At 48.3% G+C, this 14,848-nt stretch overlaps 1 protein-coding gene across 3 annotated transcripts in view; it reads right to left on the reverse strand.

Moving 5' to 3' along the window:
* The window catches only part of IL16 (interleukin 16), a 102,367-nt gene that overhangs the window by 30,573 nt on the left and 56,946 nt on the right, over positions 1 to 14,848 (reverse strand). For all 3 annotated transcript variants that reach the window (XM_025436866.3, XM_025436867.3, XM_025436868.3), the window contains exons 3-6: positions 11,893 to 12,001; positions 8,590 to 8,732; positions 6,647 to 6,757; positions 3,737 to 3,851 (exon numbers count right to left, since the gene is read on the reverse strand). In XM_025436866.3, coding sequence (XP_025292651.1) covers positions 3,737 to 3,851; positions 6,647 to 6,757; positions 8,590 to 8,732; positions 11,893 to 12,001 — 478 coding nt within the window. The remainder of the gene's footprint in view (positions 1 to 3,736; positions 3,852 to 6,646; positions 6,758 to 8,589; positions 8,733 to 11,892; positions 12,002 to 14,848) is intronic.

Raw genomic sequence — 14,848 nt, forward strand, 5'->3', positions numbered from 1 at the left:
ACCAGTTCCACAGGCCACGACATCATCAACCCCTGAGTTTCCATACTTTAATTTAAAGTTTAGATATGCTACTTTATCCAACATGCCTATGTGTCAAAAATGAAGGGTGGAGTGAGCTGGGCAGAGGATTCAAATCAGCATCATCTGTGAAGCTGCCAGAATTAGACCAAAATGAAAGATTCAGTCCTTGTACTTTGGAGAGTCCAAGCTGAGTGGAAACAGGCAAATGTAAAAAATAAGCAAAATGTAACTAATGTGTCTGAAAGATGCATAGACAAAGAACATATTTCAGTAATAACCATTCTTTTTTTCTGTCATGGACAAGAGATTGATTGATTGATCACAAAGCGATGAGCCTAAATGATGCTCTGTATGCACCGTCCATTAAATACCTTCCTCTACTTATGTTTTTAAATTGAAGTATAGTTGGCATATTAGTATTAGGTCTGCAACTTAATGCTTTGACAATTATATACATTAGGAAATGCTCACCAGGGTAAGTGGGGTCACCATCTGCCATCACCCAAAGTCATTATGGTATTATTGCCTATGTTCCCTGTGCTGTATTTCTCATCCCCATGACTTCTTTAGGTATTAACTGGAAGTTTGTACCTCATCATCCCCTTCACCTACTTCACCCCACACACACACCCCTTTCAGTCTGTTCTCTGTAGTCATGATCGGTTTCTGTTTTTGTTGGTGGTGTTTGTGTGCTTGTTCATTTGTTTTGTTGCTTAGATTCCACATATGAGTGAAATCCTATGGTATTTGTCTTTCTCTGACTTATTTCACTTAGAATAATGCCCTCTAGGTCCATCTATGTTGTCACAAATGGCAGATTTCATTCTTTTTTGTGGCTAAGTAATAGTCCGTTATGTATTTATACTTCTATATATGTATATATCATATCTTCATCCATTCATCCATCAATGGATACTTGGGTGGCTTCCATATCTTGTCTGCTGTAAATAACGCTGCAGTGAACATGAGGGTGCACTTCTTGAGAAATTATCATTCTTAATGGCATGAGGGGCTGAACTTCTCTCCTAACAGAACTACATAACCCAACTCTGGGTTCTTTGGAGAGTCCTGACCCTAATTTGGCCATTTCTGGTGTAAAGTTACTAACCTCAATTTTGCCAAATAAATCTTACGCAATCATGTTTTGGGGAAGGGTTACACAAATAAAACATCACTAGCTTTGATCTGTGCACCAAACTTTTGTTGCAACTGGATGTACCTCATGAACTCAAGGGCAGATTCTAAAACCTAACTTTGAAAGAGATACAAAAGGTGATTTGGTCAATCATTAGAGGTTAGAATCTAGGACTCAAGACTAGCTGAAAGTCTTTCTTGCTGAATTTTTATAATGGGTAATGATGGAGCTAGATAAATACTCAGAGGAGGAAAAAGAAACTTGACTCAGATAGGCTTGCATCCTGGAAAGAAAACAGAACACAACATCCATTTCCTTGCCACCTCAAGTCTTCCCCCATGTTTTATTTAAACACAGAAAAGTACAAAAGATCATCAAACACTGGCACATTCTCAAGATTCTGATTCCACTTTTCCCCTTTTGTCTCATTGATCCCTCTTCTTTTTTTTTAAAGACTTTATTTATTTATCAATAAGAGACACAGAGAGAGAGAGGCAGAGATACAGGCAGGGGGAGAAGTAGGCTCCATACAGGGAGCCCGATGTGGGACTCAATCCCTGGACCCTGGATCACACCCTGAGCCAAAGGCAGATGCTCAATCACTGCACCACCCACGTGCCCATCCCTCTTTCTTAACTTGCCTCTGGATTTAGCTGTTCCCCTAGAGCTCTGCCTTCACCCTCCGCTCCCTACCTCCTTTATCTACTCTATGACTCAAGTATTTTCCAGGTGTCCACAACCCCCAAATCTACATGCAACCCGGGCTCCCTCCCTGGACTGGAACCACCATCCTCCTGTGGCACAGCTCCACCTAGTGACCGCCTGCTGGCCTCACCCTGCATGCTGCTGATCAAACAGAAGCATCCTCCTTGGCTTTCCTGTCCTCTTCCTCTTCACCTGGTCCTACTCCAGCCAGGAACATTTTCTCTGACCGCCCCTCGTGTGCCGCCTCCAGGGAGGCTGTCTTCTCTGGTGCAGGTGCAAAGGAGGTGGAGAGGAGGTGCAGGTGCAGAAAAGACAGAGCAGACCCTTGAGAGCCAGAGCCTGGCTCTGCAGGCTTATCTGCCTCTGTCTCCTGCCAGCCCCCTTCATCCTACACCCTGCTTCCCTAATCACCTAGGAACCTCCATCATAAAACCATCAAAGGTTCCCCGCTGCCCCCTTGATAAAATCCATATGTACAATCCTGCATAATGTCAGTGTGGGCAAACTTGTTCTATGAAGAGCCAGAGAATAAATAAGGTAAGCTTTGCCAGCTACAGGCTCTCTGGAGCAACCATGCCGCCAGCCTGCTGTCACAAGCACAAAAGCAGCTTCGGACAGTGGGATGGGTTAAGTCAATGAGCCCTGTGCCTGACGCTCTGCCCTCTAAAACTTTTCTGCAGATCCTGAAATTTGAATTTCGTTCAGTTTTCACTTTTGCCACAAAAGAATTACAAATTCCTTTGACTTTCAGCCATTTAGATGCATGGAAACCATTCTTCATATGTGAGCAGTATGAAAACGGGAGGCGGGTCGAATTTGGCTGGAGCTTGCCAACCCTGCCCTAAGCAAGCTAGATTCTTTTTTTCTTAACCTCTTAATTTATTCTATTTTTTAAAGATTTTATTTATTTATTCATGAGAGACACAGAGAGAAGCAGAGACACAGGCAGAGGGAGAAGCAGGTTGTAGGACTCAGTCCAGTACCCCAGGATCACAACTTGACCCGAAGGCAGGCGCTCAACCACTGAGTCACCCAGGTGCCCCAACAAGCTAAGTTCTTAAAGGGGATTAGGCTCACAGCACAGCTTACAGATACTGGCCTGGCAGAGATGGGGACATCCCCCGCAGTGGGGATGCTATGAAGTCACCTCTCTCAAGCATCTTATGCATAACCCAACATCTGGCCTGCAGGCGCTGCCGTCGGATCCAGGGCTGCCTTCCCCTGAATTTCTCCCTCTGGTTGAAATTTGGGAATGTCCTTGGGCCAAGTCTGTTGTCCAATACTTCCAAACATGACTTTGGGAGGCAGTTGGGATGGAAAGAAAACCCTGGCCATCCAGGACAGGAAGGCGGGAAGGGCCCTCTGGAGACAGCTCTGCTCCCCAGGCCCCTTACCCTCAGGATAGCTTCTCTTGGACCCAAGAGCTGATGGATCATGAGCTCTTCAAAAGAGAGATCATCTCTGATCATTCTCTCTATTCCTAGAGCCACGAACACAGTGGGCTCACGGAGAATGTGTATCAGACACACTAGAAGCACAGGGTCTAGGTTCTGGTGGTTGTGGGTCAGGGCGGGCAGGGGTGAAGGAAGAGGGTGGCAAAGGTACCAGCTACAGAGGAGCCCTTGGGGAGGAGGGGGAGGGAAACAGACAGCTCATTCCTCTGTCCCAGGCTGGCTACAGGACCTAGACCCACTGCAAACACACCCAGCAAAGTGTTGTCACAACAGAGCCAACAGGGACACACGCTACAGACCCCAGAACCCGTGCAAGCCGCATCTGAAGGCAGGAGACACATTTTGTTTTCCGTCCTCTTCTATGGCCTAGTGACTCTACCCGATTCCTCAAACATCAACCAGCAAGACACGTGAGATCTACCTTCTTGCAGCCTTCCATCGGCCGCCGCTGCTCCCCCGGCAAAGATGGTTTTGACATAAATTCCAATAGGGCCATAGATGCTGTCCCTTCCCCCAACGATGCTGAAGCCCAGGCCCTGGGGAGAGAAGAAGAGAGGTGGCTTGAGGGGTGCTCTGTGCTATTCCCTGGGCTGACGTCTGCCGAGGGCACGCCCCAACCCTGAGCGAGGGACCCCGGGAGCAGCGAGGTGTCCTTGGTCTCACATGCCTCCAGCCTTCACAAAAGAATGGAGAAAACCGGGACTTCCAGGCCAGACTGGTCCACATGGGGTCGGGAGCTCTCCCGAGGGTCTAATGTCCTGACACAGAACTGAGGATGAGGCTGGAGAACCTGGGATGACACGGAGCCCTGACTCTGCCCCTCTCGCTGGCAATCTGGGAAGATCACCTCTTGACTCCAAGCCCTAGGTTAACTCCTTGTAAAATGATGCTCATAACCTAACTCACAGGGTTGTGTCTGAACATCCAATGAGAAACCAAGTAACAAATCCCTGCAGTCATAGTTACAGCAGCTTGCACTGGAGGAAGCACCCCTTCTCCTGCCAAAGGCCGTTCACTTAGCTTCTGTTTTGCAACCCACCTCCTCCCCTTCTCAAGGACAACGCTGCAACCCTGAGCCCCCTCTGCTAGGTCTTGAGCTGACAAAAACCCCAGGAGCTCACAACACTGGCAGGTGGCTCTGGTTAGAGCTCAGGGGGCTCAACAGAGGGTCCTAACAGCGGGAGCATCCGGGAGGCAGCAGAGACAAGGCCAGAGGCAGAAGAGCAAGCTAAAGTGTGAGTGATGTCTGCACAGAAAGAGCAAGGAAGGAGGGCCCCACTTCCCCTGCAGACCAGTTAGGAGAACCACGTGGGCCGACCCAGAGAGCAGCCCAGGAAATTCACACATGCTAGCTTCACATCAACAATGTGATGACCCAGGAGCTCCCTACTTCCCAGGAAGGCTCAGCTAGGGTCTGGATGGGCTCCTTTCTAGACTATCAACTCCCTGGAGGCAGTGAACATATCTTATTTGGTGATGCCTGGCCTCTGGCAGGTGCTCAGGAAACGCGTATCATGGAGTGAAGGCCCGTGACAGATGATAGTTGGGTCCTTGGGTCCAGCTTGCAAGTGTACAAGGCAGTGGTTCCTAGCTTGGCTCCTGGACAGACCCCGCGGGATGGCCACCACTGTAACAGCATCGCTGCTCATGGGCAGTGTCTTTTAGGCCAGCAGCTGCTCAGAGCTGAGCAGGTGCAGCGCCCCCGTACCCGAGAGATGGCAGGCCTGGCACCCACCCTCAAGATGCCATAGGGAACCAGGCAAGCATCGGCAGGTAGGGAAGCCATGTGGACAAGGTACTATTCTAGACTTCTGGTGAGGGTGTGTGTTCCAGGGAAGGAGAGATAAGTGGTAACCACAGGGCTAGGAAAAATGAGAGATAGGCGTGGCTTCGGGGGTCCTCTCTGGGCCCCAGCTTCATTGGGCTGAAATAATTGCTGCAGACTCAAGATCTGCCCCGCCCTGAAGAGGCGGCACGGTGCCGTGGTTAGAGCCAGGCCCGGGAGTCAGCAAGTCTTGGGTCATTGTCTTAGTTTGGCTGCTAACTAACCAAGTGACCCTGAGCAAGTCCTGCAACCTCCCAGACCCTCAAGTGTCCTCAGTGGGCAAAGGGAGGCAGCCCCAGGGCTGTGGCCAGGACCAGAGAGGCGGCCTTGTGCAGCCCTTAGCACAGAGCCTGGCTTTCCACAGCTGCTTTATTGCCCCATTTGATTTTAACTCTGCCTCCAGCACTTACGGAGGCTTCGAGCTCTGCTTCCTCCTCCCGAACTCACTTCTGCCCCTGTCCTACTTGCCATCCTCGGTGATACGGCCTTCCTTCAGTTCATAGGTTGTGCAAGGTGGACAGTGGGAGCCCTTGTATCTGAACTCCCCACCCAGCTCTGCACCGAAGGGCTCACCTCGCTCCAACCCAGGCCCCTGAAGGCCAGCTCAGGCTACCCGGTGACACGTAATGTGTGATTTAGTGAATGTACCTCTTACAGATATGGGGATCAGTTAAATCATTTTTGGTCATCTTTGCATGAGCTTTGGTGCCCTTTGCTTCTTTCTTCCTTTCTCTTTTCTTTTTTTTTTTTTTTTTTTTTGAGAGAGAGAGACAGAGATAGCAACAGAGATAGCAAGAGAGAGCATGATCAGGGGAGGAGGGAAAAGCAGACTGATGGATCCGGGAGCCTGATGTGGAGCTGGATTCCAGGACCCTGAGATCATGACCTGGGCCAAAGGCAGATGCTTCACCGACTGAGCCACCCAGGTGCCCCTCTTTGCTTTCTTCTGAGCATTGCAAACAATTTAAAAGCCAACTACATTTTAAATGCCTCTACCTAAATCCAGGGGTGAAAAGGATTGGGATTTACTAATCAGAAAGCCAGGTGTTAGGAGAAAAATCAGCATGGTGAGAATTTCTCTTTGTGATGAGAGCAGCAACAGGACCCGGTGCTTCTGTCTTCTCACTCGTGTCTGTAAGCTCCCAGGAGAGGGAGGGAAGGTGGTAGGGGAGAGAAGACCCAGGCGTGCAGCCGGCCCCTCCTCTGACCATAAAGGAAGCAGCAACGACACTGTCCCCTCACACTACACGCCAAAGTTATATTAGGTCTGGGTTTCTTGGGCTCGTCTGTGAACTTTGCAGCAACTGCCTTTAAATGATTTGAATTTAACCATCAGGTAAAACTAACATCTAGAAAATGTCATGCCCCGAGCCTCCATGGGACATCCCGACGCTCACACTAGCAGCCCGGGATCGCTGGCCCAAGCTCCTTCCTTCCCTGGACAGGACAGCTCCCCAGGAGCTGGCATCCATGTAGCAGTTTCTGTTGACAATAGCCCTGGCTTACCTTGGCCTGGCCCTTCATCAGCACGATGTTGGAGATGACGGAAGCCTGGAGGCCCCCCGAGGGCTGCGCCAGCTGAGCTGTGCTGAGCGACCGCGTCGGTCTCGAGGTGCCCTGCAGGAAGGAAGCAGGGTGCTGAGGGGTGAGCCAACGAGACAGGAGCACACACCTCACAGGGCAGGGGAGGGACCAGACCCCCTCTCCCGGGAGCCCACAGCATGACCCCCAAGCGTGGTTGACCAGGCACGGTGCGAGTCTGGTGGAGAGGGGCTGTTTGTGCTGGTCTGAGTGGCTCCAGCCTTGCTGACCTGCGGAACAGCAACCAGAAGCCCCCTAAGGCTCGTGCAGATAACAGGTGCAGAGTGCATCGCAGACCACACTGCCCAGGGACAACGAGCCCTAAAGCCAAAGTCTCAGAGGCTGGGACAGCAGCCTCCAAGAATGTCCTCCTCAGACTGTGTCCAAGCATGTTCAAGACACACATGCTGAGAGCCCTTCTCTGCCAGGCATGGGGTGGCAGGCAAGGAATCTGAAGATCTTAAAACGCAGAACAATTCCTCTCTCAGGGGAGGCACACAGATGACTTAAAAAGGAGAAGCAGAGTGTGCCGGAGAGACATACACCCGGGTGCTGCAGGATGCTGCCCCGGTGGAGGACACTAGGGCTGGGGCTATAGGTCAGAGCTTAGACTCCAGAGCCCCGCTGGCACTGCCTGGGTTCTTTCCTTGGCTCTGCCAAGTACCGGCTGGTGACCTTGAGGAAGTGATTTAACCATTCTGTGCCTGTTTCCTCTTATGTAAAAATCATCCGTCACTCTGAATGTCATTTTTTTTTCTAACCCTGGGACCCCAATGCTCCCAGTTTGCAAATGAAAGACATAGTCAGCCCACGAAGGGAAGGGAAGAGAGAAATGAAACTTGCAGGCATCTACCGAGCCCCGAGTACCGTGCAGGGAGAATCAAAGATCACTTGCCTACAGAGCCCGCCCTCAGAGCGCTCATGCTCTGCTGGGGTGAGGGCGGTAAGAGGACAGGCGCCCAGGATGGGCACTAGGAAAAGTGTAAGGCCCATGCAGCTGGCGGGTCAGGAGCACTCCCAGCAGAGGTAGTGTTAGGCAGGTGTCTGAAGGACGGGGTAGGCTTTCCAGAGACTAGAGAGGAGACAAAGAGGGACAAGGTGCTACAGACGGAGGTGCTGGGTGGTAGAGGGGGCAGCACGAGGCTGTCGGTGGGCACCACTGGGGGCTTAGGGAAATGGCAGGAGGGGACACGGTGCTTCGGGTGTGCTCAGCCCCTGCCCTGCCAGCTGATGCCCACAGTGGGAAAGAGGTGCAGTGCGCAGTGCATGGGGCTGGGCTCAAATCCTGTCTGGTCCCTTGGGTTCTAAGATGTGTGAACTCCGACAGCTACTCACCTGGCCAAGCCACTGTTTCCTCGCTATAAAACGGGGCGACTACTACATTTGTTTCTGAGCTTGTCTTATGAATTAGAGGCATTATGTGTAAAGCATGTCACCATGGCACAGGGTCAAGAGCCCAGGTTTTGGAATCCTGAAGGTCCAACTTCGAGCCCCAGGGCTGTCTGCAACTAGCGATGTGAACTGGCATGCATCGCCTCCCCTGTCCCAGCCCCGGCTCATTATCTGCCTCTTAGAGTTGAGGTGCAGATGGAATAAAGCCTGAACTCAGGCCTGCTCACAGGGAATGTTCGCTGCAGGCCTGCTCCTGACAGCACAGACGTGGCAGCAGCCGCACACGGAGCGCTCAGCGAGGAGCACTCAGCGGTGACCACTGCCACTGGGCCTCTTTCCTTGCCCGGGGCTGCCGACCCCCGCTAGCCAGCCCCTCTCCTCGGTAAGTGCGTGCACCCAAAACCACCAGGCAGGTGTCTTCGGCCACTGCTGAGTCTGGGCCCCTCCCCACTCCCCTTCCCCTGCTTCCTCCTTACCGCAACCCTTCCTGCTGGACAGTCCAGCTGCTGAGAAAGAGACTTCCTGCTGCTGCAGAGGGAATAGGGCTGCCTGTCTGTGCAAGCTGCAGATTTTTTGATCATTGGGAAATCGATTTCTCCCATGCAGTAGGGATTGACACCTAAACCACAAGAGGAGAAAAGAAGAAATTGTATGTGATCTCAAAATGCAAAGGTCAGCTGAGAGCTGACCCTTAGAGCCATCCTGAAGCCCTGAAGCCACAGGCAAGCACGAGGGAGCAGCCCAGGCCGCTCCAGCTCTGCCTCTTCTATCTCCACCCACCAGGCAGCCCAAGGGCATTCCTGCTCCCACTATGAGCTGGGATCAGCTCCGACCCAGGCCCAGGGTTGGGACAGAGTGGGATCCCAAAGCACCATCTGGTCTGAAGATGGCTTCTGGATGTGCTCCAGCCACAAGGAAATGGATCAAGATTACCATTGCAAGCAGCAGCGAGCTGAAACCAGTTAAACATACGGCACAGATTGGGTTCATTGAAAATGTGGTCATGAAAGCCAGTGCAAAGGCCAAAGTAACTTTTTGAAAGGGAAACTATAAACTACGACACTTGCATAATAATAATATGAGTTTGTAATTTACCGTGAAGTTGAATTATGGAATGGAAAGATGAACAGGGGAAGGGACGAGGGATGCAGGACAACATTTTGGTGGGCAACTTGGAAAATATAGTCTCAAGTACTCCTGAATTAATGAAAGTCAAATGATTAACTAATTAACTTCACGTAAAGGAAACCAGAAGTGAGGATAAAAATTGGATAAACTTTCCAAATCACTATAAAAATTGAGCACACCTGCAGAGCAAGAGGCAGGGAACGACGCACTGATGAGTGACCATAATAACAAAGCAGGAGAAGCAGGAAAGTCAGAACAAATATTACTTGTAAAACTGACACCAGTGGCCTAAGTGGCTCCTTTCAAAGAGATCGTCGTGTCTGCTTTCCGGATCTAACCACACATCACTTGCAAGAGATAAACAAGCAAAAAAGTGCAATAAAAGGCAGGCAGGAACTGATTGCCGATAAGCGGCGCTGCATCCAACTTAGAAAAACGTTTGGATTCTTGCTTCACATCAAACAACAAACATTAATGACGAATATAATAGGCTTTTTTTTTTTAAGGGCAAATCATTTAAAAATTAGAAGGAAATATAGCCAAATATTTTAATAATTCTCTAGATGTGGAGGAAACTTTAACATTCTTAGGAAGGAAGAAAAACTATAGATTTGATTATATGAAAATATTCTCATCTTTATGTTAAAAAGAACTTAAAAGAAAAATAACAAACTGAAGAAAGCACATCCCACAAACATGACAGCCAAATATAAAGGCTTATGAATGAATGCTAACCCTGGGCAGCCCGACAGAAAATAGGTGGACTCCCCAAAAAGGAAAGGAATGAAGGAAGGAATATTTAAGTCCAACTGTGTGGAGAGGGATGGTTCCGCCCGATTTCAGGGTCGGGATGCCAGTGAGGTGCCAGCCCCAGAGGCCTCGGAGAGGAATGAATAAAGGGCTGGGTGCAAAGTGCAGACAGGTTTAGGAAAAGAGCGGAGCCTCTCCAGGCACCCAGGAACTGGCAAGAACTGGAAGCTTGTACCATCCCAGGCCCTAAGGGGGCAGGGGAGGTGATGGCCTTCCCAGAGCCCAGTGGGTGTTGGGTCCATGGAAGGTGCGCCACCTTCACCTGGCATATAGTCACAGCGGGACCTGGGCTGCCAGAAACACAGCTCTGAGGAAAAGGGAACAGGAAAGAAATATTCCAGCAGCTTCTCCTCCACCACCACCCTCCCCCAGTCTCCTGGAGGTGCTTCTCACCCACTGAGCTCCACAGAAACCAGGAGGCCAGGGACCAGGGAGCCAGGGGGCCAGGAGGTGCTGTCTGGAAGGGTCTGTGCCCAGGACACATGCAGGGCTGGCTTTGCAGGCAGGTACACTTTGCAGGCACACTTAGAGGGGCTTGGGTCTTAAGGCTCCACTGCCTTCATTTTGAAATCCCTAATAATATTTGACCAAGATTCCCAGGCTTTCATTTTACACTGATCCCCACAAACTGTGTAGCTGGTCTTGGCTGTGAAGTGGGCCAGAGAAAAGCAGAGATGGATGAGGAGGATAGGGAGAAATCTTCACCAAATCTATATTGTTAAATTTTAATGCAGTGTGGGCTATGATTGAAGAAACGGGTATTCATGCACATTATTGCAGTCTTAGCTACTTAAATTTGGCAGCACAGATCAAAATCTAAGGCATATTTACCTTTTGAAACTCCATTTCTAGGAAGTTATTTCTAGGGAAATAAGCAGAAACTTATGATAAAAAACAAAAAAGCAACTAGCAGTCCCAAAATAGGAAATGAGTCTAGGAAATAATGGTTCAGAGGGTGCATACTATAGAAGTATAATATCAGACAGGATTTAAGGAATTTGCCCAAGGTAGCATGGATGATTAGTTCTGGAAGCAAGTGTGAGCTCCTAGCCATGCTCCCATCCACTGTACCCTACATTTCCCTAGGAAAATCATCACAAACATAAGCAAAGTTTTGTGTACAAACTCAACAATGTTGATTATCTTAGTGTAAAACTGAGAATAACTTAGCTATCTAATAATAGAGAGCTGGTTAACTAGATTAGGCACATTCATATAATGAAATAGGAGGCACCCACTGAACATGGTGTTTGCAGGAGAATTTCCAAGGATGTGAAATCGTGCTGTGTGCACACATGTATACGTGTGCTCTACAGGCGTATAGAGGCACAGGAGGGGAATTCTAATATCAGCACGTAGCGTGGTTTTAGTTTCTTCATGCTTTTCTGCATTCTTCAAATTTCCTGACTTTGGAGTAGGGCTATTCTATTTGCAGCAACCCAGAATCATGACATCCTCCAGCCTCCACTCCTGTCCTGTGACAGATGGGGGAGGCCCTGGGAGCACAAATGACCTTCCTAAAATTGAGAAGCTCATCGGAAGACAGAGCAGGAGGAAAGCCCTCGCCTTTATCCCCTACATCAGGTCTTCCCAACATGGCATTTGAGTCCAGCTAGAGGCAGAGCTGCCAAAACCACTGGGAGCCCACCAGCTGGCCGGGAGGATGGACCCACATGCGCAATGACAAATGCTCCCAGAGAGGCACACAGATCACAGCCACATTTCATCCCACTGGACTAGCAGAGACCCTCCCTCCCCCAAATCTCCCCACATCACTGACACTCCTGGTCCTCAGCGACAGCGAGGCTCTCTTCCTGAGGGCAGTTCCGCAACGCACTTACTGGTTGAGTTGCTGCGCGTCCTTTGGTGACGGGCTTTGGGAAGCAGGAAGTGACTACTTTGTGTGTCTGCTTTTCCAGACTTTTCTCGAGAAGAAGTTGTAGCAGCCTCCTGCAAAACAGTTCCCACCTTTTATTGAGCAGGGCAGTCAGAACAGGAGAACGTGGACAGAAAGCAGAGTGTGGCACTGACCTTGGAGGCACTGGTTGGATTGTCTTTCTCCCCAGGACATTATAGGCTTTAGAAAGGCAGGGATTTAGAATCACTGTCATCCACTAATCCATAGATACAGTCGCCCCTTTAGTAAACATTGAGTGAATAGATGTATTGCATAGATATTGAACTAAAACAACAGATGTCCAATAACCACGTCGGCCGTCATGTGTCTGATTCGTTGTCAGGTGCTGGGGACACAGGTGTGAACCAGCCAGATAGGGCATCAGTGTTGGAGCAATGCTGTCCTGGGGGGGGACGGCCCTCAGTAAACAAGCAAACAAACACAAGTCATCGGTGATGACAGAGAAGGACAAATGAAGGAAGAGGACTTCCCTGAACAGGAAGGCAAGGAGGTGCATTTCAGAGAAGAGCTTAAATTACTTCCCATGTTCTGCGAGTAGGAAGCACTTAGAAACTTGTGTCAGACCAATGTTACATAAGTAGGTTTCTTAATATTGAACCATCCATGCCTTCTTGAGAGTATGATGATTTTACTGTATTACTGATTTCCATCTCTGGAGATTTAATTTAGCGTTTTAAAAACCAACATTCTCAGGATGCTTGTGGGGCTCAGTGTTTGAGTGTCTGCCTTCCACTCAAAGTGTGATCCTGGGGTCCTGGGATCTAGTCCCAACTGCATCAGACTCCCCACAGGGAGCCTGCTTCTCCCTCTGCCTATGTCTCTGCCTCTTTCTGTGTGTTTCTCATGAATAAATAAATAAAATCTTTAAAAAAATTATGCAGATGGGAAGCTCTCTGAACATTCACATGTCCAACTTTGTGGTTGTAAAACTTAAATTATTTGCTAAGTATAGAATCTTTGGATATTTGTTATTGGACCTGGAAACTATTGTCTGGTCAAATGCTACCTAGGATTTAGTGTTCCGGAGTAGCGGTCTGTTAGGGGCACCTACTGCCCTTTCTAACTGCTGTGCTCACTTTTCTTTGAAGCCAGGCTTGTTGGCACCTGGTTAATGTCATGTGTCCAATGTGTGTGTATGGATTTGAGTACCCGGCACACTTCCCAGGGTGGAAGGAGGATCTACTGTTGCCTCTCACTTTGGATCCAACAACCCACCCTCCGCTCCAGCCCCTGACACTGCAAGTGGGCAGGTTCTGGGCTGGGAGGGGTCTGCTGACATATGCCCCACTCACTTTCCAAAGGCTTCCTTCCCCCACAGTCAGGGGCAGGCTAATTAGCCCTTGCCTCCAACCCAAAGTCACCTGCACTGTCATGCACGAAGTTCTCATGGATTCCAGAATATGGTTGGCCCCTTTCCATGGCTTCCTGTTCTGACATACACTTCTCTCTATTAGTATATATATTCTTTGAATTTTAGTAGAAATAAACTTTTTTGGTAGAAATTCCAAGAAGTGTGGGAACTAATAGAATGTACTCTGGAGCCATCTGGAGCCAGAAGTCCACTCCCAGCACTTTTTTATGTTTAAAATTGCATCTGGTTCTGATCCAAGAGGATCCTGCAAGAAACCACATATCACATTCGTATTATTTCTTGTACACATCGGTATTTAAAACTAGAGCTCATCTTCCTAGCATTCATTTTCCTTTTTAGCAGCAGATGGTGCTATATCAACCTGCAAAACTATCTTCAACCTGGCTCTGCCAAGAATCTTCAAAACAGCATGATTTCTATAGAAGGTGGCTTAGTGCATTTTAATTTTGAGACTCTATATTCCTAGGATTTAGCATCATGACTGGTTCTTTGAATCAATTTCCTCATACAATATAACAGTCAAAAGGTATTTCTTAATTATAATAGTCCCTGAGACCATGTCCTCTGACATTATTCCCACTTCTCCAAGCTCTCCAGTGACACCCTGAGAGTAAATAATTAAATGTGAATTCAGTAGCTCATTTGGGCTCACAGACCTTAGCCATTATGTCTACTTGTCTAAGGTGAAGCCTTTATTTGCAAAGTGCCTTTGAAATGTGGATTTTCCCCCAATTCTCTAATAAGATGAAGGTAAATAAGTAAACGGGACATATACAAACATGAATCATCTTTAAAAATAATGTTTATAAAGGATTTATATAATATCATATGCTTCTATTATTATGGTAGGTTTTTTTTTTTAAAAAAAGATCCTATGAAAAAAAAAAAAAAAAAAAAAAAAAAAAAAAGATCCTATGAACAGTCTCACAATAATCATGTAAAATAGGCAGAAGGAAAGAACTGGAAATAAATACACCAAAACAGTAACATTCATCCATTCAACAAATGTTTATTAAGCACTTACTATGCACCAGGCCCTATTCCAAGTACTGAGGATACGTCAGTGACAGGGTCCTGCTCTTACAAGCTGGCAGGGCATGTCTGTGTGATGACGGGATTACAGATACTTATTTTCCTACCTCACAACCGTCTGTATGTTCCGTGTCTCCCACAACAAGCATGTGTGACTCGTACCATCAGACTAGAAACAAAATGCCATTTTACGTGTATTTCAAATGTCACATTAGTAAACCTAAGACAGTGTGTTTATCGTTCACTTTTTCCCTTTCCCTCCTCTTTATAAAGGTCCCTGTCCAAGATAAATTTGAGAAATAGGTCGACAAGTAAAGCCAACTGATGGCAGGAGAATCACTGGAAGTGGAGAAATTTTTTTTTTTTTTAAGCTCAGATCACCTGGAAATGGTTAATGTCATGTGCAGAGGAGGGAAGCTTTCTTTGGGGCTTCAGGGTTGGCTGTAAGAGACTTCATCCCAAACCAGCCAGATGA

The sequence above is a fragment of the Canis lupus genome, chromosome 3 (assembly GCF_003254725.2).
Source record: "Canis lupus dingo isolate Sandy chromosome 3, ASM325472v2, whole genome shotgun sequence".
Taxonomy (NCBI): Eukaryota; Metazoa; Chordata; class Mammalia; order Carnivora; family Canidae; genus Canis; species Canis lupus.